At 45.1% G+C, this 18,378-nt stretch overlaps 1 protein-coding gene and 1 long non-coding RNA gene across 8 annotated transcripts in view; one reads left to right on the top strand and one right to left on the bottom strand.

The window, feature by feature from the left end:
- Positions 1 to 7,740, top strand: part of SRRM1 (serine and arginine repetitive matrix 1) — a 33,696-nt gene extending 25,956 nt beyond the window's left edge. For all 7 annotated transcript variants that reach the window (XM_039233810.1, XM_039233804.1, XM_039233783.1 and 4 more), the window contains 4 exons: positions 2,437 to 2,901; positions 3,483 to 3,678; positions 5,782 to 5,991; positions 6,761 to 7,740. In XM_039233810.1, the coding sequence (XP_039089741.1) occupies positions 2,437 to 2,901; positions 3,483 to 3,678; positions 5,782 to 5,991; positions 6,761 to 6,865 (976 nt within the window). In that variant the 3' untranslated portion in view covers positions 6,866 to 7,740. The remainder of the gene's footprint in view (positions 1 to 2,436; positions 2,902 to 3,482; positions 3,679 to 5,781; positions 5,992 to 6,760) is intronic.
- LOC120232861 overlaps positions 1 to 15,880 on the bottom strand; it is a 40,190-nt gene extending 24,310 nt beyond the window's left edge. The window contains exons 1-2 of the long non-coding RNA XR_005528663.1: positions 15,417 to 15,880; positions 12,243 to 12,439 (exon numbers count right to left, since the gene is read on the bottom strand). This is a non-coding gene — a long non-coding RNA (uncharacterized LOC120232861). The remainder of the gene's footprint in view (positions 1 to 12,242; positions 12,440 to 15,416) is intronic.
- Positions 15,881 to 18,378: the final 2,498 nt, after the last annotated feature.

Below are 18,378 nucleotides of genomic sequence, written 5' to 3'. Positions count from 1 at the left end.
CTTTCTTTCTTTTTTTTTTTTTTTTTTTTTTTTTAAGGTTTGTTTGTTTTCGAGAGAGAGACAGTACAGGCGGGAGAGGGGCAGAGAGAGAGAGGGAGACACAGACTTGGAAGCAGGCTCCAGGCTCTGAGCTGAGGCGGGGCTCGAACTCACAAACTATGCAGTCATGACCTGAGCTGAAGTCAGGTGCTTACCTGGCTGAGCCACCCAGGTGCCCCTAAATGGTTATATTTTAAAGTGTGTGAATCACATGTCAGCAAAGATATTAGATTAGAAGGTGAAAAGATCACTCTATTTAGTGAACATAAAGGGGAAAATCCAAAGTTTACAGTGGTAAATTCTGTCAGATACCTTCTTAACTAAGGAATCCAAGTCAACCTGGTAACACATAGTGGCATTATATAATTCCCAGATACCTCTATAGTAGCTTTACCAATTCTACAGAACCTCAGTCTGATTTATTAGGATATATCAGACAAACCCAAATTGAAGGTTATTCTACAAGGTAAGTGACTAGTACTCTGTAAAAACATCAGTCATGAAAGAAAGGAATAGTCACATACTGGCAGAAACTAACGACGCTTGGTAACTAAATAGAATGTAGAATTCTGAATTTTGGAACCTGGGACAGAAAAGAGGCATTAGTGGGAAACTGGAGTTGTATTTTAGTTAATACCAAGTTAGTGCTATGGTTAATTTCATAGTTTTGATCATTTTTTTACGGTTTTATAAGCTGTTAATTGGCAAACCCATTATTTTTGTAGCTCTTCTGTAAATTAAAAATGGTTTCAAAATAAAAGGGAGGAAAGATTTATAATGACATTGCTCAGATACATGACCAAGCAGTATGAGTGCCTGTTATATCCCAGGTAAGGTGCTTTAGGTGTTTTATATAAATCCTCTCTAGTCCTTGAGGCGGTCTTGTTTGGTAGGTGGTATTGTTCCCATTTTTCAAGTGAGGAAATGGAGGTGCCCCTTACCATGTAAACCAAAAGGTGGTCTATTGTAAAGCTGACTGTAGGCAGGAAAATATTTTTAGCTCAAAGTCTGAACATTTCAGGAGCAAATCAGGCATTTGGAACGGAATGTCCTATTCAGGTCTAATTTTTAAAGAGGCATGTGAGGATTATGTAGGAAATAAGCATTAGGAGGAAGACCAGCTTGGACTTTCACAGGGATGCATTCTTCTAATAGGTAGACTTCCAGGGAACAGCTGTTTTTGAGACCTAAAATCTAAGTCTGTCCTTGGCAGGATGAGGTAGGTGTAGGGATCTCTTTTAAAACTTGTGCAAGTGAACTCTCGTTATTAACACCAAATGCCAGTTCAAGAGGGCACCACATAGAAGAGCTCTTTAAAGTACAGATTTTCTGGGGCGCCTGGGTGGCTCAGTCGGTTAATTGTGCGACTTCGGCTCAGGTCATGATCTCACAGTTTGTGGGTTTGAGCCCCGCCTGAGGCTTTGTGCTGACAGCTCAGAGCCTGGAGCCTGTTTCGGATTCTGTGTCTCCCTTTCTCTCTGACCCTCCCCTGTTCATGCTGTCTCTCTCTCTCAGAAATAAATAAAACAAAAAAAAAAAGTACAAATTTTCTGAGTCAGTAATAGTAGAGTGCTACAGGGGCGCCTGGGTGGCTTAGTCGGTTAAGCGTCCGACTTTCGCTTAGGTCATGATCTCGCGGTTCGTGGGTTCGAGCCCCGCGTCGCGCTCTGTGCTGACTGCCAGCTCAGAGCCTGGAGCCTGTTTCAGTCTGTGACTCCCTCTCTCTCTGACCCTCCCCTGCTCACGCTGTCTCTCTCTCTCCCCTAGAAATAAATAAAACATTAAAAAAAAAAAAAAAAAAAAGTAGAGTGCTACAAATGAAGTTACCTAGTTAATTGCATAATGGTAATGGATGTTCACGGTTGATGCAAAATTCTCTTCTCAGAAAAAAACATTAAATTGATTCCATATGGATTATGTTAAATGATTTCTGACAATCTTTCATTCATTCCAAAAACTTCAAATTTCCCAATTAAGCAGAATCCTGTTTTATAGTCCTCCAGGATAAACAAACCCACTGAGTGATTTCTTTTCCTTTAAACGAGGATAAATTAAAAATGTGCTCTCTTGGGGCGCCTGGGTGGCTAGTTGGGTAAGTGCCCGACTTGAGCTCAGGTCATGATCTCACAGTTCATGGGTTTGAGCCCCTCGTCGGGCTCTGTGCTGATAGCACAGAGCCTGCAGCCTGGTTCGGATTCTGTGTCTTCCTCTCTCTCTGCCCTTCCCCTGCTCGTGTTCTGTCTGTCTGTTTCAAAAATAAATAAACATTAAAAAAAACAAATGTGCTCTCTTTGCCTGGGGCTGACTACAGTAGCACCATAACTGCTGGTTAGTTTTCTGTGTATTCTGTTGCCTTGTTCTATTGGACCTTCCAACTTAATGCTGTATTTTTCCTAGGACTCCTTCTCCTCCCCCCCGTCGACGCTCACCTTCCCCAAGAAGATACTCTCCTCCAATACAGAGGCGGTACTCTCCTTCTCCGCCTCCAAAGAGAAGAACGGCTTCTCCCCCCCCTCCTCCTAAACGAAGGGCATCACCATCTCCACCACCAAAGCGTCGGGTCTCCCATTCTCCACCTCCCAAACAAAGAAGCTCCCCAGTCACCAAGAGACGTTCGCCTTCAGTATCATCAAAGCATAGGAAAGGGTCTTCCCCGAGCCGATCCACCCGGGAGCCCCGGTCCCCACAACCAAACAAGCGGCATTCGCCTTCACCACGGCCTCGAGCTCCTCAGACCTCCTCAAGTCCTCCGCCTGTTCGAAGAGGAGCATCCTCATCACCCCAAAGAAGGCAGTCCCCATCTCCAAGTACTAGGCCTATTAGGAGAGTCTCCAGGACTCCGGAACCCAAAAAGACAAAAAAGTAAAAATATTCTATGCTTTTTTTGGTTAGGAACACTAATTTGCATAGCCTTTTATGTTTGGAAGCTTTTTTCCCTTTACTGAGAAATTACAGAAAATAAGCTGGTGGGAATACAGGCTTTTGAGGCAGGTTAAAGGTACTATTCACAGATCCAGTTTGTGTTCTCAGTCTAGTTCCTTGTGGCCTACACTAAATGCTTCAGGGTTTTACTTGGTTCTTAAAGGGTTATCTGATGTATTGAGGGAATGTGTTTCCAAAACTGAACTCTGAAGGAATGCATAGAACCTTTCTTGTACATCCATATATGGCTGATAAAAGCCGTCTTGATTACAAGGAATTGCATTATTAATTTCATCTAGCAAGTAGTAACAGAATGGATAGAGGATTATGGGACTTCAACTACTCTCTAGGAGACTTAGATGATACAGATTTGATATGTGTTAGAATCAACTAGCAAACTAAGTACTGTAGAATATTTAAAATTTTATGACTTGGTTATATAATGGCAGTGGGTTTTTTTCTCTTAGGAAAGACCTTTGTTCTTGGATACTAAATGTTTTGCTCTTCCCCTCTATTTCTAGGGCTGCCTCACCAAGCCCTCAGTCTGTAAGGAGGGTTTCATCCTCCCGATCTGTCTCAGGATCTCCTGAGCCGGCAGTTAAAAAACCCCCAGCACCTCAATCTCCTGTCCAGTCTCAGTCACCCTCTACCAACTGGTCACCAGCGGTACCGGTCAAAAAGGCTAAAAGCCCAACACCAAGCCCATCTCCAGCAAGGGTATGTGCCTGCCCTGTTATGTCTTTATAATTTTATGTGGTCACTTGGAAGCAAAGACAATTTTTTGGTTTTTGTGGCTCAGAACAACAGCCCTTTCTGAAGTTCAGACGGACTTCAAGGAAGCACAGGTTAAGTGGTGGTGGTTACATCATAGTCTGTGCTTAATAGTCTAGCCACCCATTAATGGACATTATGTCTAATACTGATAAATTCTGTAATTTCAGTAGTTAAAATTGGGCTGTATAGAAAATCTAGAATAACAGAACTACCCATGATTTTGTTATCAAGGAAAAAAATAGCTTCGTATTTCTGCTGTTTCTATACTGTTTGACACATTTAGGGATACTTAAGATCACAAAATCTGTAAAACTTTCAAAATTAGATCATGTGTGTTAGTATGGCTCCTTTTTCATCAAGGAAAAATACTGATGTTAACAATGGTTATATGTGAGAAGGGGAAACGATGAGTAATCTTAATTTTTCTTTACGTGTAGTCCTCTTTTCCCTACAATAGAAAATACATTTTTTTTTTAATGTTTTATTTATTTCTAGGAGAGAGAGACAGCGTGAACAGGGGAGGGTCAGAGAGAGAGGGAGTCCCAGACTGAAACAGGCTCCAGGCTCTGAGCTGGCAGTCAGCACAGAGCCTGACACGGGGCTCAAACCCACGAACCGCGAGATCATGACCTAAGCGAAAGTCGGACGCTTAACCGACTAAGCCACCCAGGCGCCCCTAGAAAATACATTTCTATAACAAAAAGTGAACATTGCAGCCTGTGAATTACTAGCTGAAGTGGGAAGTTCTGTATCAGCCCACAGGGTCTTGTCTCTGGCAAGATGCTGAAACAAGAGTAACACTCTGCTTTTTACATTGTGAAATTTAAATGTCATTGGGATATTAAAGTATTGGCGTTCAAACTGTATTCTCTCTTCTGTGAGTCATTGATCTAGGACACATTTCTTTATTGTTGTGTAACATCCATGGTTGGATGTCCACCTTAATGGGGTTGACTGAATTATCTTACAGCCTAACTGAATGGATTGAGGGGTTTTATATAATCATTGTGAAATGTGAAATTTAAGGATTACAGGCTGGGTTCAGTGACAGCAGAACCTGCACTTAGCACGATTTTGTACAAACAGCTGTGACCGTGAGCAACGTGACGCAGGGCCACTTCTCTGTGGAGTTTTTTGGTCCGTACAGAACAGCACCATAAATGTGTTTCCTCTTTGCGCTTTTCTTAATAACATTTACTTTTCTCTAGTTCACTCTATTGTAAGAATGCAGTATATATTTAACATACAAAAAATGTGTTTATCGACTATGTCACTGATAAGGCGTCTGGTCTACATAGGCTGTTAGTCAAGTTTGGGGGGAGTCCAAAGTTATGCGCAGATTTTCAACTATGGGGGAATCGATGCCTCTTAACCCCCACGTTGTTCAAGGGACAACCAGAGGCATTGACAAGCTCGCAGCCTCCATCCTGGAGATGGGAGAAGCCGTACGGTGGCTAGAGAACTAGCGTTCATACAAGCGTGTGTTTAGAGCAATAGCTGTATTTCTTCAAATCCTGATACCTGTTGGGCTCTTAACTGTGGATCGTTTACACATATACCCGTTTAATTCTTAAAACAACTTTCTCAGGGATTACTGAACCTATTTTAGGTTGGCAAAAAGGGCTCAGGAAAAGGCAATTTGTCAGATACTTAACAGGTCCAGGAGCCAGAATTAGCTTCTTCCTTTGCCCATGCTGCTTTTCTTTACATCTGGAGGAAGCCCCGGATCTCGGAAACCCACCTGCAGCTTGTGGTTTGGAAACTTGGTTTAATGTGAAGTTAGCTGGAGGAAATCGTAAGGAATCCGTTCCTTCAAGGTCCATCCTGACTCTTACAATCTGTGAAGAACATCTTTGCTTTCATTGTGGTTCTCCTCTCTGGAAATATTTTTCTTTGTAGGAATGGTCCTTGGGCTTTTCCAGTCCCCAAGACCTTAGGAAATTCTGAGATTTATCCATTTAGTTAATGCCTTGAGGAAACAAAATGTTAAGTTGGCCAAAATTGTAGTCAGATTGATTTTAATTTTGTTACTTTTTGGGTTTCTAGAATTCAGACCCAGAAGGAGGTGGAAAGAAAAAGAAGAAAAAGAAGGACAAGAAACACAAAAAGGATAAGAAGCACAAGAAGCACAAAAAACACAAGAAGGAGAAGGCCGTGGCGGCAGCCGCTGCGGCTGCTCTAACCCCTGCAGCCGTTGCTGCGCCCACAACCACATCAGCACAGGAGGAGCCGGAGGCGGAGCCCGAGCCTAAGAAGGTGTGTACGGACACTGCCGTGCAGTTTATACACATGGCGAAATCATTGATTTCAAGGAGCTGGGGCTTGAACTGAGATCATGACCTGAGCCGAAGTCAGATGCTTAACTAACTGAGCCACCCAGGCGTTCTAAATAGTTTTTTACAGTAATGGACTAGTTTGCTGTTAGTTAGCTCTCTTCTGATCTATTTTCTTGACAATCTACCAAGAGTAGGAATTTGCCAAGGCTAAGGAGAAGAATATGAATGGCTACCAAAAGCTTAATGTATATTTTAAAAATAACTTTGAAGTGTAATTAATGTGCCATTCATCCATTGAAAGTATGTGATTCAGAAGCGCCTGGTTGGCTTAGTTCATAGAGTATGCAGTTCTTCATCTCAAAGGTTGTCAGTTTGACCCCCGCATTGTGTGCAGAGATTACTTAAAAATAAAACTTTTAACGTTTCTTTTAGTTTATTTTTGAGAGAGAGAGCATGAGTGGGGGTGGGACAAAGAGAGGGGAACAGAAGACCAAGTGAGTTCTGTGCTGAGAGCACCAAACCAGATGTGGGGCTTGAACTCACTGCAACACCATGACCTGAGCCAAAGTTGGATGCTCAACCAACTGAGCCACTCAGGTGCCCCAAAAATAAAACAAAAAAGAAAGAAACTATACGATTCAGGGGTTTTTAGTGTATTCATAGAGTGGTGCAGCTGCTGCCACAAGGTGGCTCTGCCCTGTGCTCCACACCTTTCCGCCAGTGTCTCAGTGTGACTTCTCTGGTTCTAGGAGACCGAAAGCGAGCCTGAAGACAACCTCGACGACTTAGAAAAGCACCTGCGTGAAAAGGCGCTGAGGTCGATGCGGAAGGCTCAAGTGTCCCCACAGTCTTAGGTGGGAATGTGTGTTATGATGTACATTTTATTTGGTTTGTACGCAATTCAATTTCAAAATTGCTAAAATGTGTTTGAGCTTTAGACTATAACATTTGTTGTAATAATTGCTAGGTTGAAGTTCACCATGTAAAAAAAAAGGGCATGGATTTACATTGCAAAAGGTGTCCACAGTGTATTAGTGACATTCTTTCATTGACAGCTGACATAAATTCATTTAGAGTGAAATATTTTAAGCCAAAAAAAATCCCCTTTTTAAAAAAGGGGGTTTCAATATTGTTGGCATTCTTATGGTTTCTTTAAAGGCCTTGGCTATTCCCAGAGGTTTTCCTTTCTTTTCTTTCTTTTTTTTTTTTTTTTTTTAATTTTTTCTCATTTGAGTCTTAGCAACCATTTAAGTTATGATGCTTCCAACCTTGTGTGGTTTGCAAGCTAGCCCAGAAATAAGACCACTGTCGAACTACCACAAAAGTATAAATGAATATTTTAATGCCACAATCTTTCCTGTTGCCTGTGGAGTCTCTGCTGAAATGAATCCGGATTCGAGCTCTAGGAGGAGACGGAAAATGAAAGCATGTTGTTTGCCAGGACACTGTGGGTTTATATGGCTGTGTAACAAGCTGATTTGGAACACTGGAATTTCATTCTATTCTGTTGTGTTTTTTTTGTAAAGGCAATTAACTAGTCCCAGGAAGGATCCTTCAGTTATATAAAAGTTTGTTTTATGAAATGTCACGACTCCATTCATAATTTTGTCTTGTTCTTCCAACTGGTATATACAACTTTCAGAGCTCTCTCGTATTTGGAAGGCTGGAAGGGCCCAGACTTTGAAATAGTGTCTTGTTTTCACTGTTTTTGTTTTTGTTTTGTTTTTTTTTTTTTTAAAACTAAAGCTATATAAAGCTTGTGGATTAAACAGAATAAATTTCTAAATTTAAAAACGTTGGCCACTCACTTTTACTTAACCGTCTCAATACTGCGGGAACCCACCTTTTAAAACAAATCTTAGAGTTTAGCCTATGTTTTACTCTCTTGGCACCTTTGACACACTGAGGGTTGAGCAAGGGAAGTAAAAGGCGGTAAAGTTATTAATTATTCTGCCATCTTTATTTTAATTGATGTGGTAAGTGCTCTGAAGGGAAAGTGTATAAATGGACAGGACAGTATTGACTAGGCACTTCAAGCAGAGCAGTATCTATGTACGCCCACACATAGGAAATGCCTCCACCTCTTAACTTCTGGAAAACGCAGTGGGATGGTTTCTACCTGAATGACATGATCATAAAGGGGCTTTTTTTACAGTGGGTGTTTGGAGTAATTTGTGAAGAGGCAAAAGCTTAATTTACAAAGCTACTTCTGTAGTGAACTTAAAGTCTGATAACAGGATCTGTGTGTGTGCTGTAACAAGTCTTAGGATCTTCCACGTGACTTCCTTTTGATTTTATAATTCTGTTATTTAAGGAAAGTGCACAATACATAGTTTCTAAAGTGGTCGTTGATGACTTAATCCCTTCCAATGTGAGCTAGCTGGTGAGCATCACTTGGGTACTTATACCTATGGAGCCAGCCATTCCTTCATTCAATCCATTTATTCGATTTTTCCATTCATTCAGTATGCCCTCATTCCTCCACTTGATGAAATGGCTCGGGAAGGTCAGCAGTAGCCTCTATTCTGCCAAACTGAAAGATCAGTTCTTGATCCTTTACTGGTCCCTAGCTGGATTTGGCTCAGTCATTCAGGCCTTTGTTGAAAGGCTGCACTTGGCTTCTAGGAGACAACACTGGTTTCCACCCTAGTTGTGCTCCCGTCTCACTAGTTGGTCCTTTTATATCTAATGGCTCCTTTCAAATCCAAAGCGATGGAAATTTGTCTTTGCCCTTGGTGGATCTCTCTACATTTAATCCCTCATCCCTAGACTGTAAACGTCATCTTTCTGTTGGTTTACCAATTACATTCTAGTCTGAATTCCTCTCTGACCTAGACCCCATCCAGCTACCTACTTGTTAACTCAATTTGGAGGTCTAAAAGTGATACTGAACATATCCGAAATAGACATTTTTTTGATACCATCCTCTGATCTTATCCCCACCTTATCTCGGTCCATGTCGCCTTCATTTACTCAAAGTTTGAGTTAGTACTGTTAGTAGCTGTATTGTTTGCTCTCCAGTATTGACGCACACAAAGGGCATTCCATTCCCAGTGACCCAAGTCAGATCATAGTAGCGTTCAAAGCCCTCTGATAGCTTTCTGCCCCTGAGTAAAATCCAGATCTTCCCTGTGGCCTGCAAGGCCTGACACACTGGGTTGAATCTGCTTTGGCAACCTCGTCACCACCCTTCAGTGATGGATGTGACCCATCAGAGTTGGTTTCTCTTTCAGAACCTTCATACCCACTGTTCCTTCATCCTGGGAGACACTGCTCCTGACCTTGTGGCTTATTTCCTTACGTGGTTTTCCTCAGTCTTCCTGAACTCCCCTTCTTTGTTTTCATGTATAGCAATTATTAGTACCTGAAGTGATATGCTTCTGGTCCCTGGGAACTTTGGTCTTGTTCGTGACCATGTTCCCAGTGCCTGCTACACAGAAGCACAAGTATCTGATGAACAGATGAATGAATTGAATCGACTTCTCTCTGTACCTACCAGGTGCAATGAGGGTTTGAGGTAAAGAAGATCAAAAGATAGTGATTGCTCCCCTCAAGGAGTATTTGCTTGCTGGGACTGTAACGGTGCAAACAACTTGTAGTGGACAGAACATCGCACAGACTGGTAGACCAAGGTTTCAACCATAACTTTCTCTGTAACCTTGATCAAGTTATACTTGACCTAAGTGCTGCCATTTCCTCTTCTGTATGAGGGAGTTAACAGTGGAATCTACCTCAGAGTGGTTTCAAGGTCTTGTTTTAATATATTAGTTAATACATATAATGCAATGATAGCACAAAGAGAGGGTCCCCGTTTTTTTAGCTAATAACGTATCCATTTAGTAATGGCAAATTGTAGTTTGCTCATCTACAAGAGATTTTAACCGATCACAGCCCTATTCAATGCAATTTTTGTTGTTGTAACTCCACATAAAATTTCCTATTTTAAGGTGTACAACTCCTTGGTATAGAGCATATTCATAAAGTTGTGCTAACTACCACCACTGTCTATTCCAGAACATTTTCATTGTTTTACAAAGAAACCTGCTGCCCAGTAGCATTCGCTTCCCATTCTCCTGACAGTCCCCTCATCCCCAGCCCCTAACAACTACTTTCCTATGTATAGATCCCTCTATTCTGGACATTTCCTCGGAATCTTACAAGATGTGGCCCTTTGTGTCTGGCTGCTTTCGTTTAGCATGTTTTCTGTTTTTGTTTTGAGACAGCATGAGCAGGGGAGGGGCAGAGAGAAAGGGAGACACAGAATCTGTAACAGGCTCCAGGCTCTGAGCTAGCTGTCAGCACAGAGCCCAACATGGGGCTCAAACCCACGAACCGTGAGATCATGACCTGAGCCAAAGTTGGACGCTTAACCGAATGAGCCTCCCAGGCGCCCCATCATTTAGTATAATGTTTTAAGGTTCAGTGTGATGGTGCTTTTTTTTTTTTTTTTTTTTTAAGTTTATTTATTTTGAGAGAGAGAATCATAAGCAGGCTTCACATTGTCAGTACGCAGAGCCGGACACGGGGCTTGATCCCACAAATCGTGAGATTATGACCAAAATCAAGAGTCAGACACTCACCCGACTGAGCCACCCAGGCACCCCAGTACATCTTTTTTTTTTTTTCCCCAAATGGTATTCTCTTATGTGGTTATATCACATTTTGTTCATCCCTTCATCAGTTGGACGTTTGGGCTGTTTCCACTTTCAGGATATTAAGAATAAAGCTGCTAAGAACATTTGCATGTTAAGTTTTTATGTGGACATGTTTTCTCTTGGGCATATATACCTGGGAGTGGAATTGCTGGATCATATGGTAACTTAGCTTTTTTAGAAACTGCTAGACCTTTCCAAAGCAGCTGCACCATCTTACATTCCTACCAGGAGTGTATGAGAGTTCCAATTTTTCCACATCCTTACCAGCATTTGTTACATGTCAGTTGATTATAACCAGCCTAGTGGGTGTGAAGTGGTATCTCCCTGTGGTTTGGTTTGCATTTCCCTGATGGCTGTGACGTTGAGCATCTCTTCATTTGTTGGTACACCACAGCAGCCTTTTAAGCTGATTCGTATCTGCATGAGAAGTTTTCTGGGATTTCTGTAGGTTTGGATCCAGAACTCAGGGTCTATAGAGGTAGCGCTAATAATTCATTTGTAAAGTGCTTTGTCTGCGCAGGTTGGGGCTGGAGGACCATGGACAAACAAAAAGTAGTTCCCTTTTTATAAAGATCAGGAGACTCAGAGTGTGACTTAAGGTAAAGAGTAGATGCAGGTCTAGTTAATATTGTCCTTCCCTGGGCACCTGGGTGGTTTAGTTGGCTAAGCGTCCGGCTCTTGGGTTTGGTTCAAACTTTTTAAAAAAATATCATCCCTCCTACCGTCCGATAAAGAACTCAATATTTTTCTCAGTAGATCCGTCCAGTGTATCGTAAGAGGTTTTTGCCAAGATCCCCTTTTATTTCAGGTGTATCAGAGGGGAGGGGCAGCCAGCATGCTCCCAAGGTTCCTGAGGGAGGCGGCGTATGTGTAGAGGGCTGTGGATTCTGCTACCCGGATGGAGCAGTCATAAACCCTCCCGTGGGAACTACTTTAAGGAAGCGTTTTGGAGACTGCAGGTTGAGAGCTAGTAGGGGTTTATAATTTTACAATCACTGGATCACAACCAGCATTAAAAAAAAAAAAAATAGTAAACTTGGCTGTGAATTGTAGCAGGCTAAGTATTGTTCTGTGCCGTGCGTGTTCCCACGTGTGCATATGTATGTGTGACTGGGCTACAACGTGAAATGTAGTCTAATTCATAGTCCACGAAATGGAAAGCCACTGCCTTGCGCCGATCGTCTGGGCCACCAGTTTTTAACCTGTCCCGCGGCACCCTAAGTGGGGGAATTTACGGTTCAGATTTTCTCTAAATCGCGGCTGCTGGTTTTAAACTACCTTTGTGGGAGGAGTGAGAGATGATCAAGGTAAGCCTTGCAGGTGCTTGACTCTAATATGTCGATATCTAGGTATGTACAGATACATACTCTTTTTCTTTTAACTTTGGGCTTTTCCTGTTGGGTTCTGTTTGGATAAAGGGATCTGCAACCCCAAACCGTGTGAAAGCCACCCATGTAGCCTAGCCCTTGTCTTCTACAGAAAAAGTCCACAAGGAGGAACACCCTGCCCCCAGGGTCCCGCACATCGAAGTAAATATGCTCCCCCAGGTCCTTTCCCCTTCATCTCACTGCCTCACCTGGGGGCTGTTAATGGCACCCATCTTGATACTGTGATGGGAGGAAGCAGATCCAGGGAGATGAGCCAAGTGCCTCAGAAGCAGGGGTGGAACAGACTTTGGTGCGCATGGGGTACGGTGAAGGGAAAAGCCCATCTGGACACATACGCGACTTCATGAATCCCAAGAGTCCAACGTCTGTTCTTCCAAGAGCCTCCCTAGGGCACAACCAGGCAGGGACCCTTCTGGAGTTTTAAGCAGGGAGGTGTTGGCCCACATCGCCAGCACGACCCCGTGGGAGGTAGTAAGTCTAGCTGGTCTCAGCCCCACCTGGAGGGAGAAGCCCACCCAGACCGGTGGCATCTACCCAAGCAGCCAGCGTTTGCCGAGCACCTGCCAGGTCCTCAAGGCCGGGTCAGGGCTCCTATCCTGTGATCTCCCACTTCCATTCTCTTGTTTTTCTCTTGCTATTCTCTGGAATGTCGTCTCTCGTCTCCTAATGTCCAAATCGTTTTTGGACTTAGGAATGTATTTAAGATGATGTTTTCTAATTAGAAGGAAAATATATGCTGACTTCACAGAGGATTTGGGAAACAAAAATAGAAAAACAAATTGTTGGCAATCCTACCATCCTAATAGAATCAAGGCCATCAGTGTCAGGTCAAGTTCTCTCCTTGACTACACCCAGCGCCCAGTGAGCTTCCCTCCTCTAAGATATGGAACAAAGCAGGCTTTTTTCTTAACTATTTATAAGTACATATCAGGGTCATACCATATATACTTAATGTTTAATAATCCTTTTTTTTTCATGGGGCATATCATAAACTAAAATTGCAGAGTCCATTATAAATGTGTCCTATAACCAGGACATTTATTTGGAAATTAGATAAATCCCCCTGTGCCCACAGCAGAACACAGCTATACTTCTCCCTTTTGTATACTTCTTACCTAGTGATTTAAGAAGATTTTTAGATGCCTCTCTTTATTTAAACCCTTAGCTCTATAGGAAAACTGGTAATGATAGTGGGCCCCTTCAAGGGTTTGGGAGAGGATTAACATGAACAAAATGTGGTCCCTGCCCCCATTGGAGCTCAAGGCATGTGACAGGAAAGGGGTGGGAACGGAGGGCCAGTCAGGTGATGATAAAACCATATGACTGGAGACAGGACCAAGACAGCAAGGCGGGTGCAGAAATGGCACAGGAATAGTGTTCTGCAGACAGCTTCACCATGGACATGGGGACCGGGCAGGTACCTTCACCCCCCTCAGCCTCCGTTTCCTCTTCTGTAAGTTGGGCACAGATTCAGTAAGACGATACATGGGAAGGGCTCAGCCTGTGGCTGGCACATCAGGACTTCACCAATGGGAGTTAGGCCTTGTTTGATCAAATCCTGGGGGCTGGCGTAGGGTTCATTGCCATCTCTTACACTATGCGCCCCATTCATTTGTAAAGATACATCGTGATCTCGGAGAATTTACAACGTAGAGGGGAAAGAAGTTCTTAACGTCGTTTCACATTCTGTACAGTCTTACGGTGCCCAGAAGGGTCTGCAACGCTGAGCAAGGGTTCCTGACCCAGCCCTGCGACACTCATGTGTCCCTCAACCTCGCATCCATCTCCGGGTCTCTTAAGGCCTGTTTCAGCGGCTTTGTAACATTCTTCCACCAGGTGGCGCCCTGGTCCCAGGTGCCTGCAGCGGGAGCAGACGCCCTGGAGGTGAATCCTCGCTCCCACTCCTTTTTTCCCTTCCCCGCCAACCCTGTCTTTCTTCCTGGCCGCGGGAGGCCCCAGTGCTCAGAGGCTGACTGCCGGGTCAGTGTGAGTGGATCCCCAGGGCCTGGCATAGACAAGGCACTCATTTGGTGAAAGGGTTAGCAAATTATTATTATTATTATTATTATTATTAGCCCTGTGAAATGGGGCTAATAATAGTATTTACCTCCTAAGGTTGTGGGGATTGAAGGAGACAGGACATGCAAACAGGCTTAGTCTCAGCACATACGTCTTTCATTTTGTTTTCATGTACACCTATGGCTAGCTCTACTCGTGCTTGAAAGTTCTCCTTTAGGGGCGCCTGGGTGGCTCAGTCCATGAAGCATCCAACTTCAGCTCAGGTCATGATCTCATGGTTTGAAGGTTCAAGCCCCACATCAGGCTCTGTGCTGACAGCTCAGAGCCTGGAGCCTGCTTCGGATTCTGTGTCTCCCTCTCTCTGCCCCTCGCCCGCTTGCACTGTGTCTCTTTCTCAAAGATAAACAGACATTAAAAAAAAAAAAGTGAGAGCAAATTGCATTCTGATTCCTAAAACGTGCATGCACTGGCCTTGGGCTTAGCTCTGTCTCTGTCTCTTGGAGCCTCAAAGAACATTTACTCCCTTTTCCAAATGACTCATCTCAGCCGTGCACACGTGTATTGCCTGCGTGCCCAGCACTGGGGTTACCAAGGCAAAGACACGACCATAGTTTCTTCCTTTGGGGGTGCCTCTTGGTCTGGCCCGGGCAAGAGACAATTGAGCAGTAGTGAGCACTCGGTGAATATTTTGAATAATAGGACTTATTTATCAAATCTTCACTGCACCGCATTTCTGTCTTCCACCTGTGTTCCTGGGCACCCCAGCCCCATTTTACAGATGAAGGAACTGAGGCAACGCAGGTCACATAAGCTGGTGAGCAGTAGCACCAGGATTTGGATCCTGCCTGACTCCAGAGCCCACACCTCAACTTCCAAGCCATGCTACCCCCATACCCTGGAGGATGCTCAGGGGCCTGTGGGGAATTTCCTGTTCCTGAGCATTCCACCACCACTGCCTTGACATCAGGGCTGTTACGCAGCTTCCCAGATCGGTTCCCGGTCTCTCCCGCCCTCAGAGCCATGTTCAGCCCTGCTGGAAGCCCGTGTGACTGGGTGACGGTGGTAGTACCTCCAGTTCCAGGGTGGGCTCAGAGGGCTTAGGCCAAGCCACACGTCACCACACTCCCCAGTGACAACAGGGGACACTTAAGCCGCAGCCAGTGATTTGTCCAGAGGAGTAGCTGGGCCTGCTTTCCCGGACAAGCTGGGGCGGCGATATGAGGGCAGAAGCACAGTCATTGCCAAAAGAGGATTCGTTTTGAGGATGAGGCCCGCATACAGAGGAAGGCGGAGCCCAGAGACTTTGCGGGGGGAAATGGAAGCCAGTCCGTGGTATCACTTACCCAACTATTGTGCAACAAATCACTCCACATGGTTGAGGGTCAGGAATTAGAAGAGGCCTAGATGGGCGGTTCTGGCTCAGGGTCTCTCATGAGTTTGTAGGGAGAGGTCAGTTAGGGCCACACTCCTCTGAAGTCTTGACTGGGGCCAGAGGATGCATTTCCAAGATGGCGCACTCCCACGGCCGCGGGCAGGAGGCCTCGGTTCCTCACCAGGAGGTCCTTTCTGAGGCAGACGGCTTCCACCAGAGTGAATGATGAGAAAGAAAGAGGCAAGTGCCTTTTATGGTCCGCTCTCCGAAGTTGTGTACTGTCATTTCCACTTTTTTTCTAGGCTCTAGTGACTTAAGTCCAGCCCACAATTCAAGGACCGGATAATTAGGCTTCCTTTGAAGGGAGTGTCAAAGTGTCAAAACTGTAGACTAGTTTTAAATCATCATTGCGGTGCTAACACATGAGCTGCTGGGTCAGCTCATACCTGAGAACCGTTCTCGAACTTTCTGATACATACTACTTAGGTAATTAGTTCATTAGTATTAGTTAAGTCCCCTTATTGGTTAAGCTAGTTTGGGTTTTCTGATCCATGCAAATGAAAGAGCCCTAATTAATACCCCGAGTGCCTCAGGGGGAAGTACTTTTATCTTCCTCATCTCCTCTAAATCTGCCTTGTTTGGCTGTGTCCCTCTGAAGTGCAGTGTTGAGAGCTGGGCCCAGGCTCCAGGAGACGAAGGACAGCCCCTTTGTGCCTTTGGTCCTTTATCCTACAACAAAGTACATGCTCCCTGACCGTGACCACGGGGAAGACGCTCTGGGAAAACCACGCTGTTCTCCTGACTCCTGACCCAACATAATTCATCTTTCCATTTGGTGCTTCTGTTAAGACATGACTTTTACACCCTGGATTTGCCCTTAAACATCTGGCAACAGTCTCCAGGTTTCTCCTGGTCAGTCTTTAGGGGAGGGAGACAGAGGAATGACAAGAATTCTAGACCCGTCTCCACCCTGCCTTGCTGTGTGTCCGTGAGCAAGTCCCTGCACCTCTCTGGGCCTCAAGGTTCTCTCCCTTACGAAAGTAGATTGGAATTCACGTGTCTGAGATGCTTTAAGATCTTAGTTCCCTTCTGTCCAAAGGAGACGGGAAATATGAGGAAGCCTCACTTCAGACAGTCGGGTTTTGTGTGGTGATTCATTTCACGGCCGAGAGAAATCCACACACCGCGTGCCCTCCACCATCTGCCATCCCACTGTATCCTGGGCAGCCCGTGAGGACCCGGGACGAGGCAGAGAGTCGCAGGCCAGACATGGTTTCACCTCCAGGGCCTGGGATAAAACAGCCACTGTCATTCATTGAGTGCCTTGTGCCCACCACGTGCCAAGTGCCTCATGTGTGACCCTCGTGTTCATTCTCATGTCAACCCTAATGGGTGGTTACTATTATTACCCATTTTTACAGATAAGGAAACTGAAACCCGGAGGGTGAAGGAACTACAGAAAATGCAGCAAAAGGAAGCAGTTGAGTCCGTGCTTTGCATCCCGTGATGCTCCCTCTTGGTATTTACAGGGGCCCAAGGGTAGGAATCGGCCGGAGCAGAGCTAGGCCGCAGCCTTAGGGTCTTCAACAAACTCTGAGCCCTGGCTTAATCCGCGGCCAGGACAAACCATGCATCGCTGTGGGCCTCGGTTTTCTTATCTGTGAAATGGGGATAAGGATTCTTACCTGAATCGTGGGGATTGGGGAGGAACATTTTTAGTGAAGAAGGATGTGAGCATTCCTGGGGGACTGCAAAGAGTTGTCTAAATGTCAGAGACCATTGTTTTCCTCAATCTCAGCCGAGGAGCTGGAGCAGGAAGTGGGCAGGCTCACCAGGGCGGGCCGAGCGACCCAGAGGGGCGGAAACAGCCTGCACACATGAAGTCCCCGGGAGAGAGAAGCCAGGGCAGGATGGAAGGCCAAAGCCCTGGGTGCTTATCTAGAACTTTCCCTCCATTCCAGGGCCCTCTAGGGGAAGGGAAACTTCTGGACTGTCACCACTGAGTTCCAAGCGTTCCAGAGGGCTCACTGGTGAAGAAATCTGTCATCGCCTGACCCAGCATCAGCCTTAGAAAGGCCTGGATGGGTTGGCTATACTCCCCCCTCAGCCCCTGTCTTTGCCCTGCTCTGGCCTCACTGATCAGGACCCAGCCTCAGATCCGGCCCCCACGGCCCGTCCTACCAAGAGAAACCAGACCCACTTCCCAGCCCTCTGGAGGGGCGGATTTGGGGTGAGGGTGCCTGGGCTCCAGTTCCGGTTCAGTCCCTTCCCCCCTCTGGGCCTCAGTATCTGCAGTGCGAAATAAGGAGCCTTAGCTCGAAGGGACTGGCATACGGCGGTCCTGGGGCCTGAGCCTCGTCCTGGGTTCACACAAGAGCCACCTCCCACACCTGTGCTGCCCCTCGCTCCCTCTTCCTGGGCTGTTGGAGAAACAGTTTCTTTTTTTATTATTAAAATTTTTTTTTAATGTTTATTTTTATTTTTGAGAGAGAGAGAGAAAGAGGGAGGGAAACAATCTGAGGCGGGCTCCAGGCTCTGAGCTGTCAGCACAGAGTCCAACTCGGGGTTCAAACCCACAAGCTATGAGATCATGACCTAAGCGGAAGTCGGAAGTCGGACACTTAACCGGCTGAGCCACCCAGGTGCCCCCAGTTTGCATTTTCTAGAATTTTATGTAAACGGAAGCCTACAGTGTGTGCTCTCTTTTGTCTGACTTCTTGTACTCAGTATAATTACTTTGAGATTCCTCTCTGTTGGCACACGTATCAGTGGCGTATCCCTCTGTAATGCTGAGTGGTATTCTTTCGCATGGAAATGCCAGTTTCTTCATCCATTGATCTGTTGAGGGCAGCTTGCATTGTTTCAGTTTTTAGCTATTATAAATGAAGCACCTAGAATGTTCCTTCACATGAGGTTTTATCTAAAGAGTTGCA

This window comes from Hyaena hyaena, unplaced genomic scaffold, assembly GCF_003009895.1.
Source record: "Hyaena hyaena isolate Hyena2069 unplaced genomic scaffold, ASM300989v1 scaffold_3, whole genome shotgun sequence".
In the NCBI taxonomy this organism is placed as follows: Eukaryota; Metazoa; Chordata; class Mammalia; order Carnivora; family Hyaenidae; genus Hyaena; species Hyaena hyaena.
This window is presented reverse-complemented; position numbering and strand designations above follow the sequence as displayed.